This window comes from Gorilla gorilla, chromosome 8 (genome assembly GCF_029281585.2).
Source record: "Gorilla gorilla gorilla isolate KB3781 chromosome 8, NHGRI_mGorGor1-v2.1_pri, whole genome shotgun sequence".
Taxonomy (NCBI): Eukaryota; Metazoa; Chordata; class Mammalia; order Primates; family Hominidae; genus Gorilla; species Gorilla gorilla.
In genome coordinates, this window is record NC_073232.2 from 57,379,679 (window position 1) to 57,401,470 (window position 21,792).

General features: G+C 34.3%; 1 protein-coding gene across 1 annotated transcript in view; it reads right to left on the reverse strand.

The window, feature by feature from the left end:
- Positions 1 to 2,709: 2,709 nt before the first annotated feature.
- Positions 2,710 to 21,792, reverse strand: part of UBE2D1 (ubiquitin conjugating enzyme E2 D1) — a 35,804-nt gene continuing 16,721 nt past the window's right edge. The window contains exons 2-7 of the mRNA XM_019035324.4: positions 12,034 to 12,097; positions 11,909 to 11,940; positions 9,750 to 9,827; positions 8,582 to 8,687; positions 5,438 to 5,531; positions 2,710 to 4,735 (exon numbers count right to left, since the gene is read on the reverse strand). Coding sequence (XP_018890869.1) covers positions 4,690 to 4,735; positions 5,438 to 5,531; positions 8,582 to 8,687; positions 9,750 to 9,827; positions 11,909 to 11,940; positions 12,034 to 12,097 — 420 coding nt within the window. The 3' untranslated portion in view covers positions 2,710 to 4,689. The remainder of the gene's footprint in view (positions 4,736 to 5,437; positions 5,532 to 8,581; positions 8,688 to 9,749; positions 9,828 to 11,908; positions 11,941 to 12,033; positions 12,098 to 21,792) is intronic.

The following is a 21,792-nucleotide window of genomic DNA, read 5'->3' on the forward strand; positions in this document are numbered from 1 at the left end:
AAAAAATGTCAACTTTACCAAAATTGCTCTACAGATTCAATAAATCCCAATTAAATCTCAGGACAAATGGCAAATCTTACCCTAAAATACATACGGAATTACAAGGGGCCTGAATAGTCAAAACAGTACCGTGAAAGAACAAAGTTGGAGGGCACACACTTCCCCATTTCAAAAGCTACTACAAAGTTACAGTAATCAAAACAGTGTCATACTGGGATAAGGCATATTGATTGATGGAATGGAACTGAGAGACCAGAAATAAACCTCTATGGTCAGTTGGTTTTCAACAAGGGTACTAAGGCCATTCAAAGGGAAAGAATAGTTTTTTTCAACAAATTATACAGGCCTGATCTTTAGAATGGCCTGTTTACAAGGTTTGCCCTTGGCTGACATCTAGAAACCTGGCTTCTGAAACCATCCCTGAGTGATAAGACGTGCTTGCTGTGCTAGCCTGACTAGACTTCTTAAATAAACAATGTGATTTATGGTGAACACCTGCTTTCCTTCTAGAAGACTAGAATTTCGGAAAACAAAGGATGCTTATGTGATTAGACCGCAGTAAAAACCCTGGACTTTGCGTTTCACACTAGCATCCTAGGGCAGAAACACTATGCCCATGCTACTACTAGAGGAAGGCTTTACTCTTGTGGCCCCTTCAGGGAGAGCACAGGGAGCCTGCACGTGGATTCCTCCAGACTGCCTGGTCTGTCTTTCCCCCTTACTGCCCCCACTGTGTATCCTTGCCAGGTGGCTGTAATAAATCTTAACTGTTGAGTATGATGGTATGTTGAGTCCTGTGCGTTCTTCTACCGACACGTTGAATGTGTGAGACTGCCAAAACAAGTGTACCAAAAGTGCTAACACAAGTGGTATCACAACTGTTCCCACAATATGTATATTAAGAGTTTATACGGAAATATTTCATATGCAATTCATGGTGATCTTTTGCATTCAAGAGATCTTAACAGTTTTTCCTGCCAAGTAAATTATATGAGGAAAGCAGAGTTCAGACCTTCAGCATATGCCAGTATAATAAAAGCAACCTCCTCATGAGAGAAGAAAGGCACATCTCTCCCTCAACAACAGTAGGACCTAAGAGAGTGCTAACCAAGTTTTTAGAGAAATGTTTCTTATTACATAAAATGCCCCCCAATACTAATACTCTCAGGTGAATTTTCTCTCTTCCTATTAGTTCAGTTCATTTACAATTTAAAGCCACATTCTTATATAACAGGATAATGGGAGCAGAATTGTAAATGTAACAAAATACAAATAAGGATATAACATCTATTAGGCTGTCACCAGGACACTATCAGCTGTCTACAAATTTTCAGTTATCACCACTACTGAAAAAAACTAGGGAAAACATATTAATTACACAGTTTAAGAAGAGCTTACAGACACATTACTCAGTTCAAAAACAGAGAGAGTAGAAATGACTAGTTATCTACCTATAAGAACTTTTATAAGTGAAATTAGATGAGACTCTACCTGCTGCCCTATTTGTGCAACACAACCATCAGAACAATAAAAGAGAAGCATTATAAGACCTTTCATAAATAATCTGCATTACATTTTACAGCTATTAAATTGTGATTAAGCCTCTGCTTTAAAGAAAAAAAAAATTGTGAAAGTCCTACTTTACAGCTGAAAAGTGATAAAACTAATTTTTTAAAAATCAGATTTTTTATTGTAGTAATAATCACTTAAAAGACTGAAACAAACAAAGATAAACAGTTCTTTCAACAATCTGAATACAATGAAGCTCTGTTTTTATGGCCATGGCTAAAGCACTGATCACATTTTTCATGGCTGGTCCTAAGAAGATAGAATAACAGGACTGATGATTCTACTGCAGAGCTCAAATTTTAAAGCATTATCAACTGGGCTGGGCTTTTGTACAGTTCAAAATGACTACCAATAAACAGACATGATATAGTTTTGTGACAAATAATTTAATTTGGGAGGAAAATTAATTTCCTTAATCTCTCCATTTAAAAAATACAGAACTGTGGGAGAGCAGGATCTTGACAAACATCAATGACTGAATCATTAGATAGATCACTGTGATAAATAAGAAAAATTTAAAACTGCAATGTATTATTTTTTTCTTATGAAAAGTAACTTTTGAACATTAACTCTTAGAGTTGTACTTGATATGTAGTTCATTTATAATTTTTAATTTTCCCTATCAGAGTTTAAGAGGGGTGAAACAGGGAAATAATGCAAAAATTAATAAATAAGGTTGACGGAGGCATATATGTAAAGCTTGTACTTCAGGAATTGTACGCTTTTGAGATAGTTGGAGGATGGTGGTGAGGCTGCCCCTTACAACCCATGTCACTGATGTGGGTAACTGCTGTATATGGCAGTTATAAGCGTTCAGAATCCAATATGAACATGGTTTTCAACTATGCAACTTCAAGAGGTGGGATCCTAAATCCCCAAAAGACTACCTATTTCTCTCACTCCAAGGAAGTCCTTAAATTAATGCTTAATCCACAAAAGGCCCTGACTTTTAATCTATAGTTTTAAAAGGTAACCGATGTTCTCCTTGTTAGAGTTAAGCAAAAATAATATACCCAAAATGATGTTCTGACCGATCATGACGCCACTATGGAACTCAAGGTTTTTAGCTAATTATGAGAACTTCTGCTTACTCCTCAAGTCTAGTACAATCCAGATGTAAGCAAAGGCAAACAAGTTAGGCAAGTTTCAAAAACTTTAATAAAGGAAAAAAAGAAGACACTTCCAAAAATAAATGCCACACAAATGAAAGTTGGTTTTTTTTTGTTTAAAGTGAAGATATTCAAGAAACAAAACCCTTTACTATCAAAATATACTAAATATTTAAATCTAGTGATGTTGAGTGTTCAAATTCAGGGCAAATGTAGCTTATAATAATATAGCTAAGTAGAATTTTTCATGATATGGCTGTTTTAAGACATCATTTTATAGATTTACTTTTTAAGCCTATATTTTCTTAAACATCCATTTCACAATTCATTTAATTATTTTACATTCATTTATAAAAACACATATTTTCTAACAATAGGTTATTTTGTGCTTTAATAATAATGAACCATGACAAAATACTCAAGTGATTTAAATGCTTTGCTAATGACTACACCCATCACATATTCTTACATACTTCTACAGCTACTGCAATAATCAGAAGGGCTACAACTGTTCTTAAAAATGACACTCACTCAAGGTTGACAAGCATGCTAAACATTAAAGAGATGTATTTTTTCCCCAAGTTAAAACATTAAAACTTTCTAGTTTTCTTTAAAATCTATAGATAACCTGCTTATTTAAATCACTTTTCGATGGCAACTTATAAAAACAGAGGGAGGCATAATTTTAGAACTTCCTTTGTAACTTCTATAGTAAAAAAAAAAAAAAAGTTTTTCAAATTGTGATGGCATTAAATTCCATTTTAGAAATTCTAGATTTTAAAATGTTAAGAAATGTAATGTCAATTACATCAGGGTGGGGGCATTTTAATGAATTAATCTAGTGACTGTGCAGGTCTATAAAGACCTTTCTTTTGGATGGGTGATACTGCCTTATACTCATTTCAGTACTTTTAACAAATAATCCATTTAGATATAATCCAAGACAAACCCCAAATTACTCTAAATTCTCCTCTAGAGCAAGGGATCAACATATATTATCTTATAGACTGACAATTTAGTAAAGAGATACTAACCTAAAACAATAAAATTTATATAACTAATGGTGACTAATGGCAAACAAAATAGATCTGATTTTCACAATTTGGATGTAATTTTCATGCAAAATTTTAGAGTTTTGATCCTTACTTATATTTTTATTTTTTTAAGTAATCAAGACAAATAGTAGAAAAAGCATTTTATTTATATGGAAAAAGCTACAGTAAGATCTGTAAAAGGTGTCAATATAATATTGCCTATACAGGAAAAAATTCAAATGTGAATAGCAACAAATAAAAGTTACACATCTTCCTACTTAGCAGTGCAATTAATTCACATTGCAATAAAGTTAAGTCAAGTATAACAAAATCAAAACAAGTGTTTCTCCATAATCAGTATGCTGAGAATTACAGTGTAAAGATCATTTCAGATTTAAGAAATCTGCAATCAATCTACAGAATATCCTAAGACAAGGGAGACACAGTTAATTCACTTAATTATCAGCCGTTGGGGTTTTTCAATACTGTTCACAGGAAAAAAGTAATGAGTTGATGTACATGTAAATAGAATATATTTAGTCTATACAGTAAAAAAATACAAATTATAAAGTGAGCTAACAAAGAATGAAATCTGAATACAGATTTATAAAACTGACATCTTAGACAACACATACAGTATTTCTCATGTAAAAACATCTAGTTTCAGCAAAAAATAATTTGGTTGCTTTTCAGCTGCATTGTAGATCTTGTAAGCTGAAGATGCAGATGTCCAAGTATCTTAAAAACCATAATAAATGTCTTTCTCAATGCATACAAAATGATAAATGCTCTCATCACAGTCTTAAGGGTATTTTTGGAAGTTTGTTTTGTCTTGCTTCAGAAACACATTTAAAATGGGTAAGAATCAAATGGTTTCATGGTACAATGAAACAGTAAACAGTGCTCAATTTACTGCTAATGTTGAAAAAAACCTAGATTTTACAGTACTCTGGTATATATGAAAATGTTTTTGATTTTTACATTGCATATTTCTGAGTCCATTCTCTTGCATGTCTGTTGTATCTGTAGATACACAAAAAGGATATAGTAAAAACATACAAAATTAATATTTCAGAAGCATCTGTCTACATAAAACTATATATTCTACCTTATACTTAATTGCAATAATCACACATATATCAATTACTGGGTCAATATGACTTAGGTTCATGCAGAAATAAAACAGGAAAAATAATTTTTTAACTCATGGATTTCTCTGCAACCTATATGAAAATGTATCCAAATATACAAAAATCAAAATGCAGAAACCAGCTTCTAACAGAAATTTACAAAAGCCAATCCTGAAGGAGCATTATCTACAAATTGCAAATGAACCTACAGTACTAGCAAGATGAAGCAGCTTGAGAATTAGGTCAGTTTGGATGGGCACAGAGAGAACTCCTCTTCCTTGGAAAGGATAAGCAATACATATTTAATACTTTCCAATGATTAAATTCTTTCATTTTTAATTTATCACCTAGAATATATACACCTATTTTTCAAATACAGAGTATATACTATTGAACAGTAAGTGGGAAGGAACAAGATTTATCATAAAAGGTCTAACAGAGTTCTAAAAGAAAGGTTTACTTCATTGGAAAAAGATAAACAATATACATATAACAACCATAATTAAATTGACTTAAAACATATTGATAATATTCGTGTTTTGGCATACTATATAGGAATGTATCCATACAGAATCTAAAATAAGTAAACACTTACTTTTCTTTGTCTGATTTATAGATTTGTGCAATATCTGGTACTAAGGGGTCATCTGGATTAGGATCACAAAGTAGAGAACATATGGACAATAAAACTAGATTTAAGAGAGAACATCATATTAGACAATAACCCTTCTACTTCATACAAATTACATATGTGAAAATAATTTTAGTGAATATAGATACTGTACTTATAAAAAAACATAAAATGAACACATCAAATTATATTTTATTCTACTTTGGTTGATAGCAAATTGATCTTTTATTTTTAAAGTTATAAAATTACCATAGGATGCATAAAATATAAAATTATTTTAGCTTTTGAAGTTTTAAATTCTGAGTTCCCATTTATTTAAAAAAAAGTGAGCCTCCAAAGTAGCTATTAACAACCTTTAAACTTGAGAGTTCTCTACAGAACAATCAAATTACAGTTAACAGTCCAAACCATTTTGGATACTGTGCTCATACACTCTTTTACTTTGGCTTAGAGCTATAGTCTGTCTACAAAGAAGAAAAATTTGTAAAATTTTTTTCAATGAATCTTTACTTAATGTAGTTTATTTGTATTGCATGCATTTAAAAATAATGTGAACAGCTATCTTTATATAGCTTGCATATTTTAAAAAAGAAATGAAAATTGAAAAAGTAGTTGTTACTCCAGTATGTCAAAATTCTAATGCAAATAGCTACACTAACACACACACACACACACACACACACACACACAAACGATCTAAGTATCTGAAATAAGAGGGAACAAGGACTCTGGTTCCTCATTTGTCTGCTTCAATTGCATGCCACCACTTCTGAGGCGGTTCATGGAACCTCTGGACCAACCTCCCATTTCCACTTGCACCCACCCCACTGCGTTTCCTTTCTATTTTCGTACTCTTTCAAGTCCAAAGGTGGATTTATAGAGCAGAGTTGACTCTTACAATGACAGGCAAAGGGGGGGTGGTGTTATGAACTAAAGAAAAAAATTAGTATTTTATTCTTCTTTCTTATCTTCTATCTGCCCAATGAAACTTAAAAGCCTTGTATATTAAACCAACAGGGCAGATTTTCAGGGCTAACTTACAGCCTCAGAATGCTTCCAGACTAACCTCATGATAAAAAGCAAAAGAAGACATTTAAAATATGGAAAAGCTCCAGGCAATGGTGGTATGTGCCTATAATGCCAGCTACTTGGGAGGCTGAGGTGGAAGGATCCTTGAGCTTAGGAGTTCGAGACCAGCCTGGGCAACACAGCAACTCCATCTCAAAAAATAAAAACAATAAGCTGGGCAAGGTTGTTCACACCTATAATCCCAGCACTTTGGGAGACCAAGGCAGGAGGATCACTTGAGGCCAGGAGTTTGAGACCAGCCTGGGCAACACAGCAAGACTCTGTCTATATTTAATTAAAAAAAAAATCTTTTAAGATAAACAAATTAAAAATTTAAAAAAATATAGCAAAGTAAAAAATATACAAACAAATGAGCAAGGTATGATCTATCTTATAAAAAAGTAAGCAAGAAGGAAGTTCCTCCTCTGCTCACCCCTACTGCCAGGAGCCATTTGCTCCAATTTCACTATCATGCACATAAACCATGTCTATCCTTTAAGGTAAGGAAAAGGGTAACAGTTAACATTCATGTAAGTGCCCACTATGTGCTAGGTACATAGCAACCCTGTATGGTAACACTATAAGAATCCCCATTTTACTTATAAGGAAACTGAGGCTGTTTCATTTCTCACAGGATGGTTTCCAGAATCTAACACTACTGATTCTTTATAAAAGGCTACCAATGTCAGAATGTAAGTACTCAATATCTGGCAGTTTGCCATTTCTTTTATATGTATAAGGACTTCGCAGTTTATATGCCAAGTGAGATCCATTTTGTGACACCATTCCAGGAAACAGCATATGAACTTGAATTACCCTTCAACACAGAATCTTTCATATATCTAATGCATGACAGTTACACTGTGTGAAAGAGTCTTAAAAGAATATGAGAATCTATATGAATACTGCAGATGAGCATCTTAGGTCAGAAAAACTAATTCGTTCATAAATAATTGAACTGAAAGAGCTATTATTTATCTAATATTTGAAAGAGCTACGGCTGTGGACCCTGCTTCCTATAAACCTTATTACTTTTAAAAACATGCTGTATATTCAAGTAGCAATTATTAAAAATAAAAAATGAGTACAGATTGCTTCCATAAATCCCTTCAAGAGAAACATTTTCTTCAATTTTATAAAAACGGAAAACTTGATGGTTACTTCAGTGCAGCTACTTCTAACCTCAACAGTATTTTCCAACTGTCAGGTTCTCTTCTTTCAGAGAAACAAGACATAAATTAAGAGTGCTAGCACAGTAAGTAGCAGTGGCTAATGAAATAAAATGGCTTCAGATGCCTATGTATACACCTGATAATCCAGCAAAGAACAGCTATACACCTGTAAAAGTTGAGAATCAGCACAGATCTTGTGTCAGTCACTATAATGATGCTACTGATTATTCGAAGTTTAGACTAACATGCTATATGTACTGCATTATCCTACAGTGTGAAATGTCTTTCATTTTAAATCATTTATCAATCAAATCTGGTATTTTATTCTTGGATGAAGTAAAACAGCTGTAAAGTTTTATTATTGTCAACATTTCCATTTAATGAATGGGACAACCAGTCCCAAAATCTTCCTTTTACTATCTCTTATTCTCTCTCTTCTTTTGCAGAGATGGGGTCTCCTATGTTGCCCAGGCCGGTCTCGAACTCGGGCTCAAGCAATCCTCCCACTTCAGCCTTCCAAAGTGTTAGAACAACAGGCATGAGCCACAGTGCCCGGGCACTCTCTCTTTTTTAAAAGACAACACCCAAGCTAAAAGGATAAAATGTCAATAGGTTTATCCCAATTTCTAGCTATGATATTTTAAGGTTTTTTCTCATTTCATCATTAAGATTTGTCCATCCACACTCCCCTCAACCAAAGCTAACTGCCAAAAGCCATAGTAACATAAGAGCAAAGAGGGCAAAACCAAATCAAAACAGGAGAAAGCACAGTTGATTGTTGTTTTAAAACTTTAGTCCACAGGTAATTCTGCTGTATTTTTCCTGTCTCACTGTTATCAACTGTTTCAAATCTGATCAATGAAATTACCTTTTGATACAGTCAGAGCTGGTGACCATTGTGACCTCAGAATATCGAGACAAATACTTCCATTACTGTTTATGTTTGGATGGTAAATTTTTGTTGTGAAAGCAATCTAAACATAAAACAAAACAAAATATGACAATCACCTTTGAATCAACTATGAATAAAACAGAACCAATTTGCTCTAGGGTAAAATATCCTCAACTTTACGTAACTTTAGAGGAGAAAAGTCATCAACACAAATCAAATAATTATCTACTTTGTGCTACACACAGTTCTAGCTAGTGAGAATGTGAACACAAACAAGTCAGCTTCCTTCTTTTGCCCTCAAAGGAACTGAAGAGTATTTTGGACAGTGTAATAAATAAGTCTCTAGTAGCCGGTATGACTGGTTGAGTAGCATCTAAAGTAATTAACCATGGCTTCCATCATACGTAGAAGTAATCCTTTTCTTAATTTGATTATTGGTGATACCTGGAAGTAACATTTGGATCTAAAACCAGGGTGCTGACGCTGTTTCAGGGCAAAGTTGAGGCGTCTTAGCTAAGAAATCCATTAAGAATCCTAATTTTCCACAAGAGTTGTCATATCATTTCATAAATACAATGTTAATCTGTTTTTAACTATTTAAAATAATTATTTCCTGAGTGACAAAATCTGCCCATTTTTCCCCTCCCTGATATCCCCATCATTTGTTTCCTCTTTAGAGCAAATCTAAATTTAACATGTGTTTCTCTCTCCTCCCATACTAAATTAAGGGACTGCTTCATATTTACTTTTGGATTCCCCAGTGTAGAAGAACACAGTAGGTACTCGCTGAATGTTTATTGAATACTTAAAAAAAAAAAACAGAGAAAGAATGATCAACTTTGGAAGGATAATCCCATGAATAGAAAAGTCTGACTCTTAATCATAAAAACGTCCCAAACTACACATATCCAATAAGAAGGGAAAGAAAAGCAAGGAATTTAATTTATAGCATGACACGTACTGACTTTTGTTTTATAGACTTAATACAGTATTTCAATAAGAAATCAGATTTTAGATTCAGTAGTTTTTACAAAACAGTTTGAAAATGCTAACCTCCCCACAGTCCTTGACATATCAAATGAGCTCTAGATAAAGAGTAAAATCCCTTACATGGGAGTCACATCAATCATAAAAATAAAAATACCTTTGGTGGTTTAAAAGGATAATCTGTCGGAAAATGTACAGTGAGAAAGAAGACTCCACCTTGATATGCGCTATCAGGCTGAAATTACAAAAGATTTGCATCAGCATTTGATTACTATATTTATTTATAACAACAAAATTATTTCCCCCAAATATTATCAGTTTGAAAAAAATGCCATCATGTTTAAAATAATTTCATTAAATATCACCAATATGAAAAAAATGCAACCATTTTGTCATAAGTTCAAATCATTTACCTTGAGAACAGGTTTCTCTGCAGGTACGAAGGAGGATTTTCCAACAACTATGCCGACATCATAAAATTTAAAACAAAACAAAAACAGGACACACACAGTGCTGTGACTTGTCCAAACAAATCTGGTTATGAGTACAAATTGTTAAAGATCAGTATACACACAAGACTGCTGTGGGAAAAGATCATTTTCTGCAGCCGTAATCAGTATTTTTTTTGAAAAAGGGTTGAGGATAGTAAAACTTAAGTTCTGATGTTCACTTGATGACCAAGAATGGAGATGAACTGAAGAGGCTGTCATGAAAAGAAAATGCTAAGGACCCTGCTACACAATTTATGTGCCAAATCTTCGTTTAGTATTTATAAAATAATGTAGAGAACCCAAAAAAGTCCAAAACAAAATTATATATTCATGCTACTATCAAATTGGTAATCAACTTTACTAGAGAAATTTAAATTTGACCATGTTTCTTTATGGCCATTAGAAAATATAACATTACAAGCAAAAAAATTTAAAAAAAAGAAAAATGCTAGCAAACTATACCTATAATTCTATTTTAATTCTTTCATATTTAATTAAATATATCATGTTACATTAGCATTCTGGTAATAACACCAAGACTCATTACTTTCTCGTTAAGTTTCCACATATATGCTAGAGGATTTTCCTGTATAATAATTCTTACTATATATATTGTTTAAACAATTCTAGTTTATCAAAAATTGTAAGAAATATAGAAAATGAAGATAAATTACAATGACAGATATGGTCCAGAGTACTGTAAATATTTACATTACTAAAGTAAGGGAGTTATGAATAACATGATTATAACCATTTATTACATGTGATTCACCTAAAAAATATTTGTGAAAGGCCATAATTCAAAAGGTAAGGGTGGGCCTTTAAATGAGAGTATTTTGAAGGTTCTTAGTAACTAATTAAAAACAAACAGAAATAAATGGATTCTTATTGAAAGTTGTTATATAAATACATTGTATTTTGCCTTTTTAGAAAAACAAACTTAATAAAACAATAATTTGAGACAACTGCCCAGAGTACTGCTTTGAAATTCAGTAGTTTTGGTGTTTTTTAAAGTTAAACACAAGGTCGTATGATTAAAAACTCTATAACTCACTAGATAAAGCTCTTTCAGGGGAGGGAGAAGAGAATGGTGTTCATGGAAACATGTTACTTATGTACTCTCACCCAGAAAGTAGATTTGAGCTGTCAGTGCTCATTCTTATGCAATCAGATTTTTTTGCTCATAGAAAGAAAAAGCCTGTTTCAAGTGTTGTAACTGCCTCTAAAGTATTGAAAGAAATAATTTTAACAAAAGCAATAAGTATTGAGAGTAGCCAATTATCAAACAGTAGATAATTTTGTATTTAGGACAATGCAACAAAATTAAAAGCAGCAAATTTATAAGGAGGTAAAGATAGACCCATTGTAATATTTTATTGATTCTCTTTCACAAAAAAGAACAGTGATGAAACTTATGGCAAACTGACACTTGTTACTTGTAGGAATTCAATTATTGGCTTCATTAGACTAATTTCTAACCTACCAAAACTGTGGATGTGAGAATGATTATGGTTAATTACAACTGACTCTCTGTGACTTAAAAAAAAAAAAAAAAAGATAAACACACAGCCTGGTTGCGAGCTGTGGCACTCCATTATGTGTAATGATCTAGGATTCAGCAAAGGAAAACATAATAGTAATCCTAGGAAATATTTGCCACCAATGCTTTAGAAAATCACTGTAAATCCTTAATAATATTTTGCTTCCTAGGTGATTCAAAGTACAAGAATATTCAACCTTCATCACAAACATCTGATCAAAGGTGAAATGGCAAGAATGAAGTATGGCCGAGGGGGTTAATTTCATAGATATGAATCATACTTACAGGCCCCATAATAGTGGCTTGCCAGTGGAACACTGAAACAAACAAAGGAGTTTTGGAGTCATTAACAAATGTTCAAACCTATATTTTTAAAGGTAGCATAATCCCAGAAATAGAGCAAAGCTTACAGTCATCTCCCACAGGTCCAGCTGAACAGTGAGCAGGTGGATCGCGCTGTAGATCACTCAATTCCTGAAGGAAATCAAAAATATGTACGGTTAATTCCTTCTTTTCCCAATGAAACAAGGGTAATGATCCATTAAGATGCAAACTATTAGCTTTAAAAACATTTAAAGCAGTTCTATTCAAAATATAAAAACATAAATTGTACTCTGTCATTGACTGGTAGAAAGAATAAGGTACTCAATTCCTCCATGAGACAGCTTCAGACCTTGAAAAGATTAAATGGAAAAAAATACTGTTTTTCTTTAACATCCCTAAGAGAAAAACTATTTAATGAGTACCTACTATATGTAAGATAATTTATGTAAATGCTAGCTTGATAATATATCAGAAAACAGGTACTATTTTAACAGGTTACAATCTATTGAGGGAGCATGAAGGCTCAGAAAGAATAATACTTAAGGATAACTTTTTTTTTTTTTGAGACAGGATCTCACTTTGTTGCCCAGGATGGAGTGCAATGGCACGAAAGCTCACTGCAGCCTCAACCTCCTGGGCCTAAGCGATCCTCCCACCTCAGGCCCCCACCCCTACCCCGAGTAGCTGGCACTACAGGCATGTGCCAGCACACCCGGCTAATTTTATTTGTAGAGATGGGGTCTCGCCATGTTGAACAGGTTGTTCTCCAACTCCTGTGCTCAAGTGATCCACCTGCCTCGGCCTCCCAAAGTATTGAATTACAGGCATGAGCCACCGCACCCAGCTCATTTAAGGACAACTTGAAATGGGAAATAAACGAGCAGCAGTCAGGCCATGTTTTGAAACTTAGAACATTGATTCATACCCTCTTTCCTGCCCTCAAGGCAGCAAAGATCACAGAAAGGACACAGCTTTAGAGTTCACCCCGCCCCTGGGTTGTAATTCCAGTTCTTTCAATTTTTCTTCTTTTCTCTTTTTTGGATTTTTTTTTTTTCTCTAACAGAGAGAATTCCAGTTCTAATAGATCTCACTCTTTGGCCTTGTGGAAGTTACTTCACTTCTTTAGCCACAGTTTGGGAGAAACTGATCATCCCAAAGAAGAAAGGCATACATTCAATATAAAGGACTATAACTGAAGAACTTAATTTAGTTTGGAAGATCAATAATCATCTCTGAGGAAGTGACATTTAAGCTGAAATCTAAAGGATGAATAGGAGTTACTTTTGGAGGAAAAGAGTGATACTGGGAGGCAGAGTGGCAGAGGATGAGGCTGGAAAGGTAGGCAGAAGCCAGGCAGGAAACAGACAACCATACAGACCACATTAATGATGTGGTGTTTTATACCAAATGCATTGGGTAGGGGGTGAGGGAGGTCTTAAGAAGTGGCATGTTCTGATTTAATGGATGGTTGTGACTGGATTAGACATGGGAAAGAGGAGAAGCTACAATATTAGTTGCTGCATAGGCAAGAAAAATGGGGGCTTAGATTGGAGAAGTGGCAACAAGATAGAAGTGTTAGATCTGAGATACTCTGAAGGGCCTATCTATCACAGGAGTTGATGAATTACATGTGCAGAGGAAGGAGAGAAGTCATAGATATGTATGATATGTATGATATGTATGATATCATATGATATCATATGATATGTATGATAGATATGTATGATAGACATGTATGATAGATATGTATGATGAAGATTACATCATACATTGTTAGAATGTCTTAGTCATTCTAACAATCCTCAGAGATAGGTGTTATTATGTTCCCCATTTTACAAGTGAATAGTTAAGGTGACATACTTCACTGCATGCTTAAGTAACTACTATAGGGTGGAACTGGGATTCAAACCCAGGTGGGCGATCATCTCATGTTTTAGTTCCACAAATGTACGAATGTGGATGCCATTCACTGAGATGGAGAACAGTAGAAGACAAACGGATTTGGAGAGTAGATATGTTGAATCTGTAATCCTTGTGATATGAAGAAACAATGTGGTTCAACATACAGGGGTGGACCTTAAAAAAGGCTAGAAATTGGAAAATCATTGCATATATCTGATATTTAAAACCATGAGAATGACGTAAACATTTTTGTGGGAACACACAAAAATAAATATGCACTTAATCAAATCTAAGATGTCATCAACTGTACAGCACATCCTTATTTTAAGTACCAATAATTAAGAAAAAATGCTGCCAATTTATTTTAAAACACCATCAATTGTAAAATGCATCCACACTTTAGAGAAGTTAAAATGTGAAAGATGTGCACCTTAGAATCACTGCAATAGGGTAATTATGGCAATGAGTTCAGTGCTCTAATAGAGACAAACAAGAAGGAGGGTGTGACAGGGAAAGGCCTTCTTAAGAAAGTGATACACGAGCTGGGTAACTAAGCCAGGTACAAACTCAGGTCTCCTTCCAAGCTCAATGTTATTTTCCAGTGTACCTTGGTACTTTCATTTTTGTTTTGCTTTTTTTTTTTTTTTAAATAGCTGGTGCGGTTTCTCTTCCTAGTAAGAATTAACTAACAGGGTTAGCTGCTTCTTTGGTCCATGTTACAGTTAAGCAATAACGGACCGAGCAGGCTGATTCATGCCTGTAATTCCAGTTACTTGGGAAGCTGAGGCAGGAGGGTCGCCTGAACCCAGGAGTTCGAGGCTGCAGTAAACTATGATTGGGCCTCTGCACTCCAGCCTGGGTGACAGAGCAAGACCGCATTTAAAAAAAAAAAGAAAAAGAAAAAGCAATAAGGAAACAGATTTCAGACTTTGACTTAACTATGCTGGGTAAAAGCAGCAAGGCTTTGAAGTTCAAGTCTGGGTGCCACCACTCACTTCCCACATGATCTTGGGAAAAATCTTTTTTTCTCTCTCCAAAGCTCAGTTTTCAAGTGGCACTACCTCCATCCACAGTTTCTACGACAACCAAGTGAAATGATACATGTCAAGTGTACAGCACAGTCTCTGGCACATAGTAAGCATTCAAATAAAGGGAACTGACAGCCTTCCAATTCTCTAGCAGCAGAATACAATTATTAAAATAGTTTAAATGACTGAGGGAGGAACAGTTCCCAAATCACAGCCCCATTTTAGAAGGGCTGTGCCTTATAACAGTTTTCTAATTTGGGCTTTTAGGAGATTGCCTCTGTAATTATTCATCATGTTGAATTTTCTAAACATTAGTGTAAATGGGACTTCTTTGCCCTCATTTTAACTAGCAAACTAGTTAATCAGAAAATGACAGTCTCTGTAGTTTTAAAAAACTGTTAATGACTTGCACGTACATATTTTACAGAGATAATGTGTATGTGAATAAATCATACATATGCACAAATACATATTGATTTTCTTTATTAACAAGAAAAATCAAAACCTTATTTTAGTTGGAACAGCCTTGAACCATATTCAAATTTCACGTCAGGCTGTTCTTCAAAACCCTTTAAAATATTATATTATATATAAAAACAAAGATTATCTTGTTATTATTATTATTTTTGATGTACTAATTCTACCTCCTCTGTTAGAAGTTAGGGCTAAGGAAGAGAGAGAAAATCTAACACACACCTGAAAAGGCTGAGTTCTTAAGCTGTCACTTTATTACAGCTCATCCACATAGGAAAGAGGCAGCTGATAGTATATCAAACATCCTTAATATTCACATGGATCATTATTTGTCACAAATAATTACAGTAATGCTTTGGGGAGGAGACTTACATAACCTAGACTTTTTAGGAGGGTCTAGATTCCTAATGTTCTATCCCTTTGTCAATCCATGTGTCTGGAAATACGTCCTGTTATTTTTTCAGAAATACATAACTGAAACTAGGATGCATATGTGCAGATAGAATGGCCTACAGAAAACAAAAGGTACAACACATTCCCACTCTGGCCCACAAAAATACAGACTTTAAATTTGAAAAAAGAAAAATGAAGATATTTTGGAAAATTTTGAGATGTGTTAATGAGGTGAAAATATAAAACAAACAGAAAATACAACTAGACAAACGAAAACCCCACTTTTTTTGCTTAGTCTATGCAGCAGCCAGTGTACTTTTAGATGACAGACAAAATCAAGGATCACTTGTATTTGTTGAATTCTTTCTTTTGATTTAGATTACTCTAAGTTTTTCTGGAACTGCCTTACTACCTGATCTATGCTTTCTCTGCTATAACTGCCATTCTTAGTTATCTGCTTTTAGCACCACTGCTACATATGGGGTATTAAAGATAATTTAAGGATTTTTATGTTATTCCAAACGGATATGTTAGGATTAGTACTCTCTTCCCTTGCCCTTCTCCCCTACTCACCAAGTAAGAATTAACACTGAATTAGACAACTTGCTCAAGACCATAGGAACCTCTCAAGAGCCAGGACTTAACTCCACATTCCTCACTCTAATAGAAGTCCCTCTTGAGAACAATTTATATACCCCAGATTTCCACTTCTTGAACATTTCTTCCTATTCCACCACTACCTAGAAATCTAAGATGCACCCTATAAATAGCCTCCCAATAACGATTTCATAAGCCCCCCAGGCTTCCTGCCAAGAACTCTTCATGGCCATGCTTTTGTCTTTATCACATGCTGCATTAAAAGATCTCAAAGACAAAGGATTTAAAAGCATTCAATATTTTCATTAAGTATTTTATCTGCATATGTGTGTTACAAAAGCAAAGCAATGATTTGTAGGAAAAAAGAGAGAGAGCAATGTATAGTTAAGCACCCACAAGACCATACCTGGACCAAACCATTGTCAATTACAATACTTCCATCCACAGCTTTGTTGGGAAATAAGCATGTCACTCACTGTTGGAGGGAGGATTAGTTGATACAGTCTTTTGGAGGGAAATTTGGTAATAACTGCAAAAGTAGAAAATGGATATGGTCTCTGACCCAGCAATTTCACCTCATAGAAATTACTGCCCTGGTAGCTAAAGATACATATATAAGGATATTTACTGCAGCATCTTGTATAAGTATGAAAAACTGAAATAACCTAAAGGTCCATCAATAAGAGAATGGCTTCATGAAATGATACAGGCATATTATGAAATACTGAGTAGCTATTTAAAAGAGTGAAACAGATCTATATATATTGACATTGAAAAATGTTAAGTGAACGTAATATACAATTGAATGAAAAACACAAGTTACAGGACAGTATGCCCATTATGATCTCATAATATATATATAAATTCTAGGCAAAAATAAATAAATAAAAGGATACACAACAAATTGTTAATGGTAGTTATCTCTGGGAGTTACTACTGGGTTGCTACTTCTTTATGTTTTCTACACCATTTAATTTTTTATAATACTTTTGTAACTTTTTAAAGAAAAATAAAGATTTTTATTCAGGTTCTTAAGCATTTTAAAAGATAAAATATCCCACTCTGAGAGAAGGGAGGTAATAAATAAATACATAAATATAAAAAAAGAGATAAAATGGCATTTTTTTCCTCTACATATATATTAAGCATCTTCTCTTTTCATTAAAAATGTTTTATAAGACAATGAAAGAAAGACTGAGGTACTGTCACAGATTGGAGGATAGCTACTAAGAAGACCCAACAATTAAATCCAATGTGGGATCCCAGATTGGATCTTGTAACAGGAAGAAGGCATTAGTGAAAAAAAACTGGTGAGATTTGAATTATGTGTGTAGTTAATAGCATGACACCAAGGTTGCTTTCCTTGTTTAACTGCACAGTGGTTATATAAGTTGCATTAGGGGAAGTTAGGTTAAGGATATATATGAACCTTATTATTTTAACAACTTTTTTTAAGGCAAAATTATTTCAAAATGTTAGAGGTAAAACTTTTTATATACAATCTAAAACTTAATTCCCTACTTTCTTTCCCAAGCTTAATTATTTTCCTGTACTCCCCATGCCTGTTAATGGGACATAAGCCAACCAGTCATAAGGCTCAAAATCTTAGCACTGTTTTGACTTTCCTCTTTGTCTGTCCTTTGTATTTAATCAGATGTACTATATTTATATTCTTCCTCAAAACCCATTACGTTGCTTACCACAGTTACCTCAAACATCAATTACAGTTCAATTGTAACTGCTTCCGATACTCTAGGCATTACTTGCAATAAAAAAAATCTTCTAAAAGCACAGCTCCTTTTATTTCATTCTTCTACTTTATTTCAGTGGCTCCCCATTGCTTAGTAAAGACCAAATTCCCCCAGTGAACATCTTTTCATTATCTAGTCCCAAACCTACACTCTTATTTGGGTTCCCCTTCACAAACTTGCCCAGTGATTCTCCAAAGAACCCCCTTGGGTTTTCTAAAACGCTTTCAGGAAGTCTATGAGATCAAAATTAATTTCATAATAAAACTCAGAAGTTATCTGTCTTTTCATTCTCAATATCTCATGAGTATATAGTAGAGTTTTCCAGAGGCTTAATGACATGTGGTATTTTAACAGATTAATGCATAAGCATATGTGAGAATCCAGCTGTCATCTGTAAGCTTGACTATAACGAGATTTGAAAACATAAAACAATGCCACTCTACTTTTTTGTTTGGAAAATATAGTTATTTTTCATAAAAAATGTTATTTATGTTAATGCAGTGGATTTGTTATTCTTAAATTATTTACTATTTAAGATGTTTTATTTTCTATTATTTATTTACTTATTTATTTGAGAGACGGAGTCTTGCTCTGTCGCCCAGGCTGTAGTACAGTGGTACTATCTCGGCTCACTGCAACCTCCACCACCCAGGTTCAAGTGATTCTCCTGCCTCAGCTTCTCAAGTAGCTGGGACTACAGGCATGTACCACCACGCCCAGCTAGTTTTTGTATTTTTTAGTAGAAATGGGGTTTCACTATATATTGGCCAGGCTGGTCTTGAACTCCTGCCTCAGCTTCCCAAAGTGCTGGGATTACAGGTGTAAGCTACTGCGCCCGGCCAAATATTTAAATTGTTCTAATCTCTCATATGGTAAATGATAATACAAATAACCCACAGAAACAAAAAATTCTTTGGATTCTACAATACTTAATAATATTAAAGGTTAATTTGTTCAGTGGCAACCAAAAAAAAAAAAATTAAAGGGGTACTGAGACCAAAAAGTTTAAGAACTGCAGGTATAACCTGACTACTTGGATGTTTCCTAGACACAGTTAAGTTTTCTGGCCCTTATAATTTTCTTTCTTCTAAAATAACCTTCCTTTCATCTCCCATGCTCAAATTTTACCTGCTTTCCTTAGTGCTATCTTTTCAAAGTCCAATTACTAGCTGTGTGACCTTGGGCAATTTACTTAACCTCTTTGAGTCTCAAGTGTGCCGTATGTAATATGTGGACATCTCTGGTTACCTTTAAGAACTGTACTGAGAATTAAAATTTCATACCCATGTATAAAAATACATAGGTAAAGCACCTAGCTTAATACCCGACATGTATAATAGATGCTTAATAAATGCTAACTTTCCCCCATCTGTTCCTCTTCTACCGGAATGTTTTTTAAAACTAAGAATTTTATGCACTTTATTTATGGATCCCGCCATAATACTTAGCACAATGCCTTTCACATAAGGTGTTTGGTATTATTTGAATCAGCAATAAAATTTAAAGAAAAATGTCATCAGTAGAAGATAAATATCTCAAATTTCAATATTTTACAAATGCAAGTGATTAGATTTGAGAATCGAATGAAAATAAATTATTCTTTTATATAGATATGCAGATTGCATATGGTAAAAAGTATAACAGGTGTTAGAATAGTGCAGGTCACTTGAAAACACTACGGTGAGCTTTTAAACAACATGTGAAACACAAAAATGAATATCAAAAGAATATTAATTACTAAGATATTATGCCATTGTCACAATTATTTTCAATTTACAGAATGTATTATATATTCTAGCAAAGTATCCAAAGCCACACAAAATTCCTGTTAAATTTTTGTTTCCATTTCTCTAGTTCAGAAGATCTCAAAGCTCTAAACATTCCTTATTGTTTATTTAGGATGGTATTGACCTACTTTGAGGACACAGCTATGGGTTGCTTTCCAAGGGGAGTTAGGGGTTTGTGCTGAGCTGACCTCATCTCAACGTACGTCGTCTTCTAACCACTGGCAATCCTTAGTGACAGAGCTGCCCACAGACAGGGCTGCAGTCTGTGGCGTGGACAGAGATTTTGTTTGTTTGTTTATTCCATGGTTAACTTAACCAGATGGGCTAAATGTAGAAATTTATTAAGTACTTCTACATCCTTTCTAACAGGCATTATTCAGATTTTATACTTTCATCCCAACTATACCCCTCCAAGGCATTAAAGATTTAATGCAATAGTATCAGATTATGATGCTAATAAAAATCCTCATAAATCACTGGTCAGGCACATTGTTGATGATTAAACTGGGGCATGAAATTAAAGGAGAACTTACTCATTTGTGGAAAAAATATTTTTACAAGATGTAGCTTAAAAGGTATAGCAAAGAGGTCCTCTAGGTTCTTAGAAGCTTAAAAGTAGCTACAGAAGTTGTACCTCCAAGGAAATACAAGAGTAGCTATAAGTCTCAAGGGTCCCCTTCTGAATGTGTCACTGAAGTTTAGAATACTGCAGGGAACCCTGGAAAGAAAGTTTATCCTAGGACAGAAGAGTGATCTAGTAAGGAGCTAGTAAAAATAACTGATGTAAACTACCTTCTAAATCAAAAATAGAAACTGATATATGAAATATTAAAAAGTAAGGTGATAAGATCTGGTAAATTCTGAAAAGTCACAAGGATTGCCTCAGAGTTTACTTCCTATCCATCTCTTTAAACTTGGGGCACACTTTAGTACCCCTATTTGTGAAACGGTAGATTGCTGGGGGCACAGAAATAGTAATTTTTTTTTTTCGATTTAGGAGATGGGGGTCTCCTTATGTTGCCCAGGCTGGACTCAAACTCCTGCGCTCAAGCAATCCTCCCGCCCTACCCTCCCCAAGTGGTTGGGATTCCAGGCGCATATCGCCACACCCATGATTTTTTTTTTAATTTGCCAGTTATTACAAGTAGGACTCAGGGCTGCTGCCATCTTGCCACACAGACCGTGTGCCGCTGACAACAAAGGACACCATTCACACAGCCCCCAAAGTGAGTGTTGCTCCCTGGGAGCTCTGCAAAGCCTCAATACAGAAAGTTGCACATAGGAAATGAACATATCCTTTAAACCTAACTTAGCATATCATCACTGTCTCAGGCAAACAAATAGTACTTTTGATGTGGAAGCAAAAGTGATGGTGTTTGGCATCTGAATGGGACCAAGAGTACTTATTTCACCTTTAGCTACTGTGACAATGTGTTGAAAATGGAAAGAAAAAAAATGTGAAACCCAGAACTCAAAAATTAAAAAGTGAAAACAATGACATTTCTAGTAGAGGGAAAGTTTTTTTTCAATAGATGGTGCTGGGTCAATTAGGTATCCATATGAGGAAAAAACAACCTTGATCCCCCTACCTCAAATAATATACAGTTACGTGCCACATAATGTCTCAATCAACTGATTGCATATATAGTGGTCACATAAAGTTATAACGGAGATGAAAAATTCCTATCACCTAATGACCTTATAGCCATCCTAACATCACACTGCAATGTCTTACTCATATGCTTTAATGATGCTGGTGTAAACAAATCTACTGTGTTACCAGTCCTATAAAAGTATAGCACATACAACTGTGTATGGTGCATAATAAATGATAGTGATAATCCACAACTATGTTACTGGTTCATGTATTTACTACATTGTACTTTTAATCATTATGTCAGCATGTACTCTTT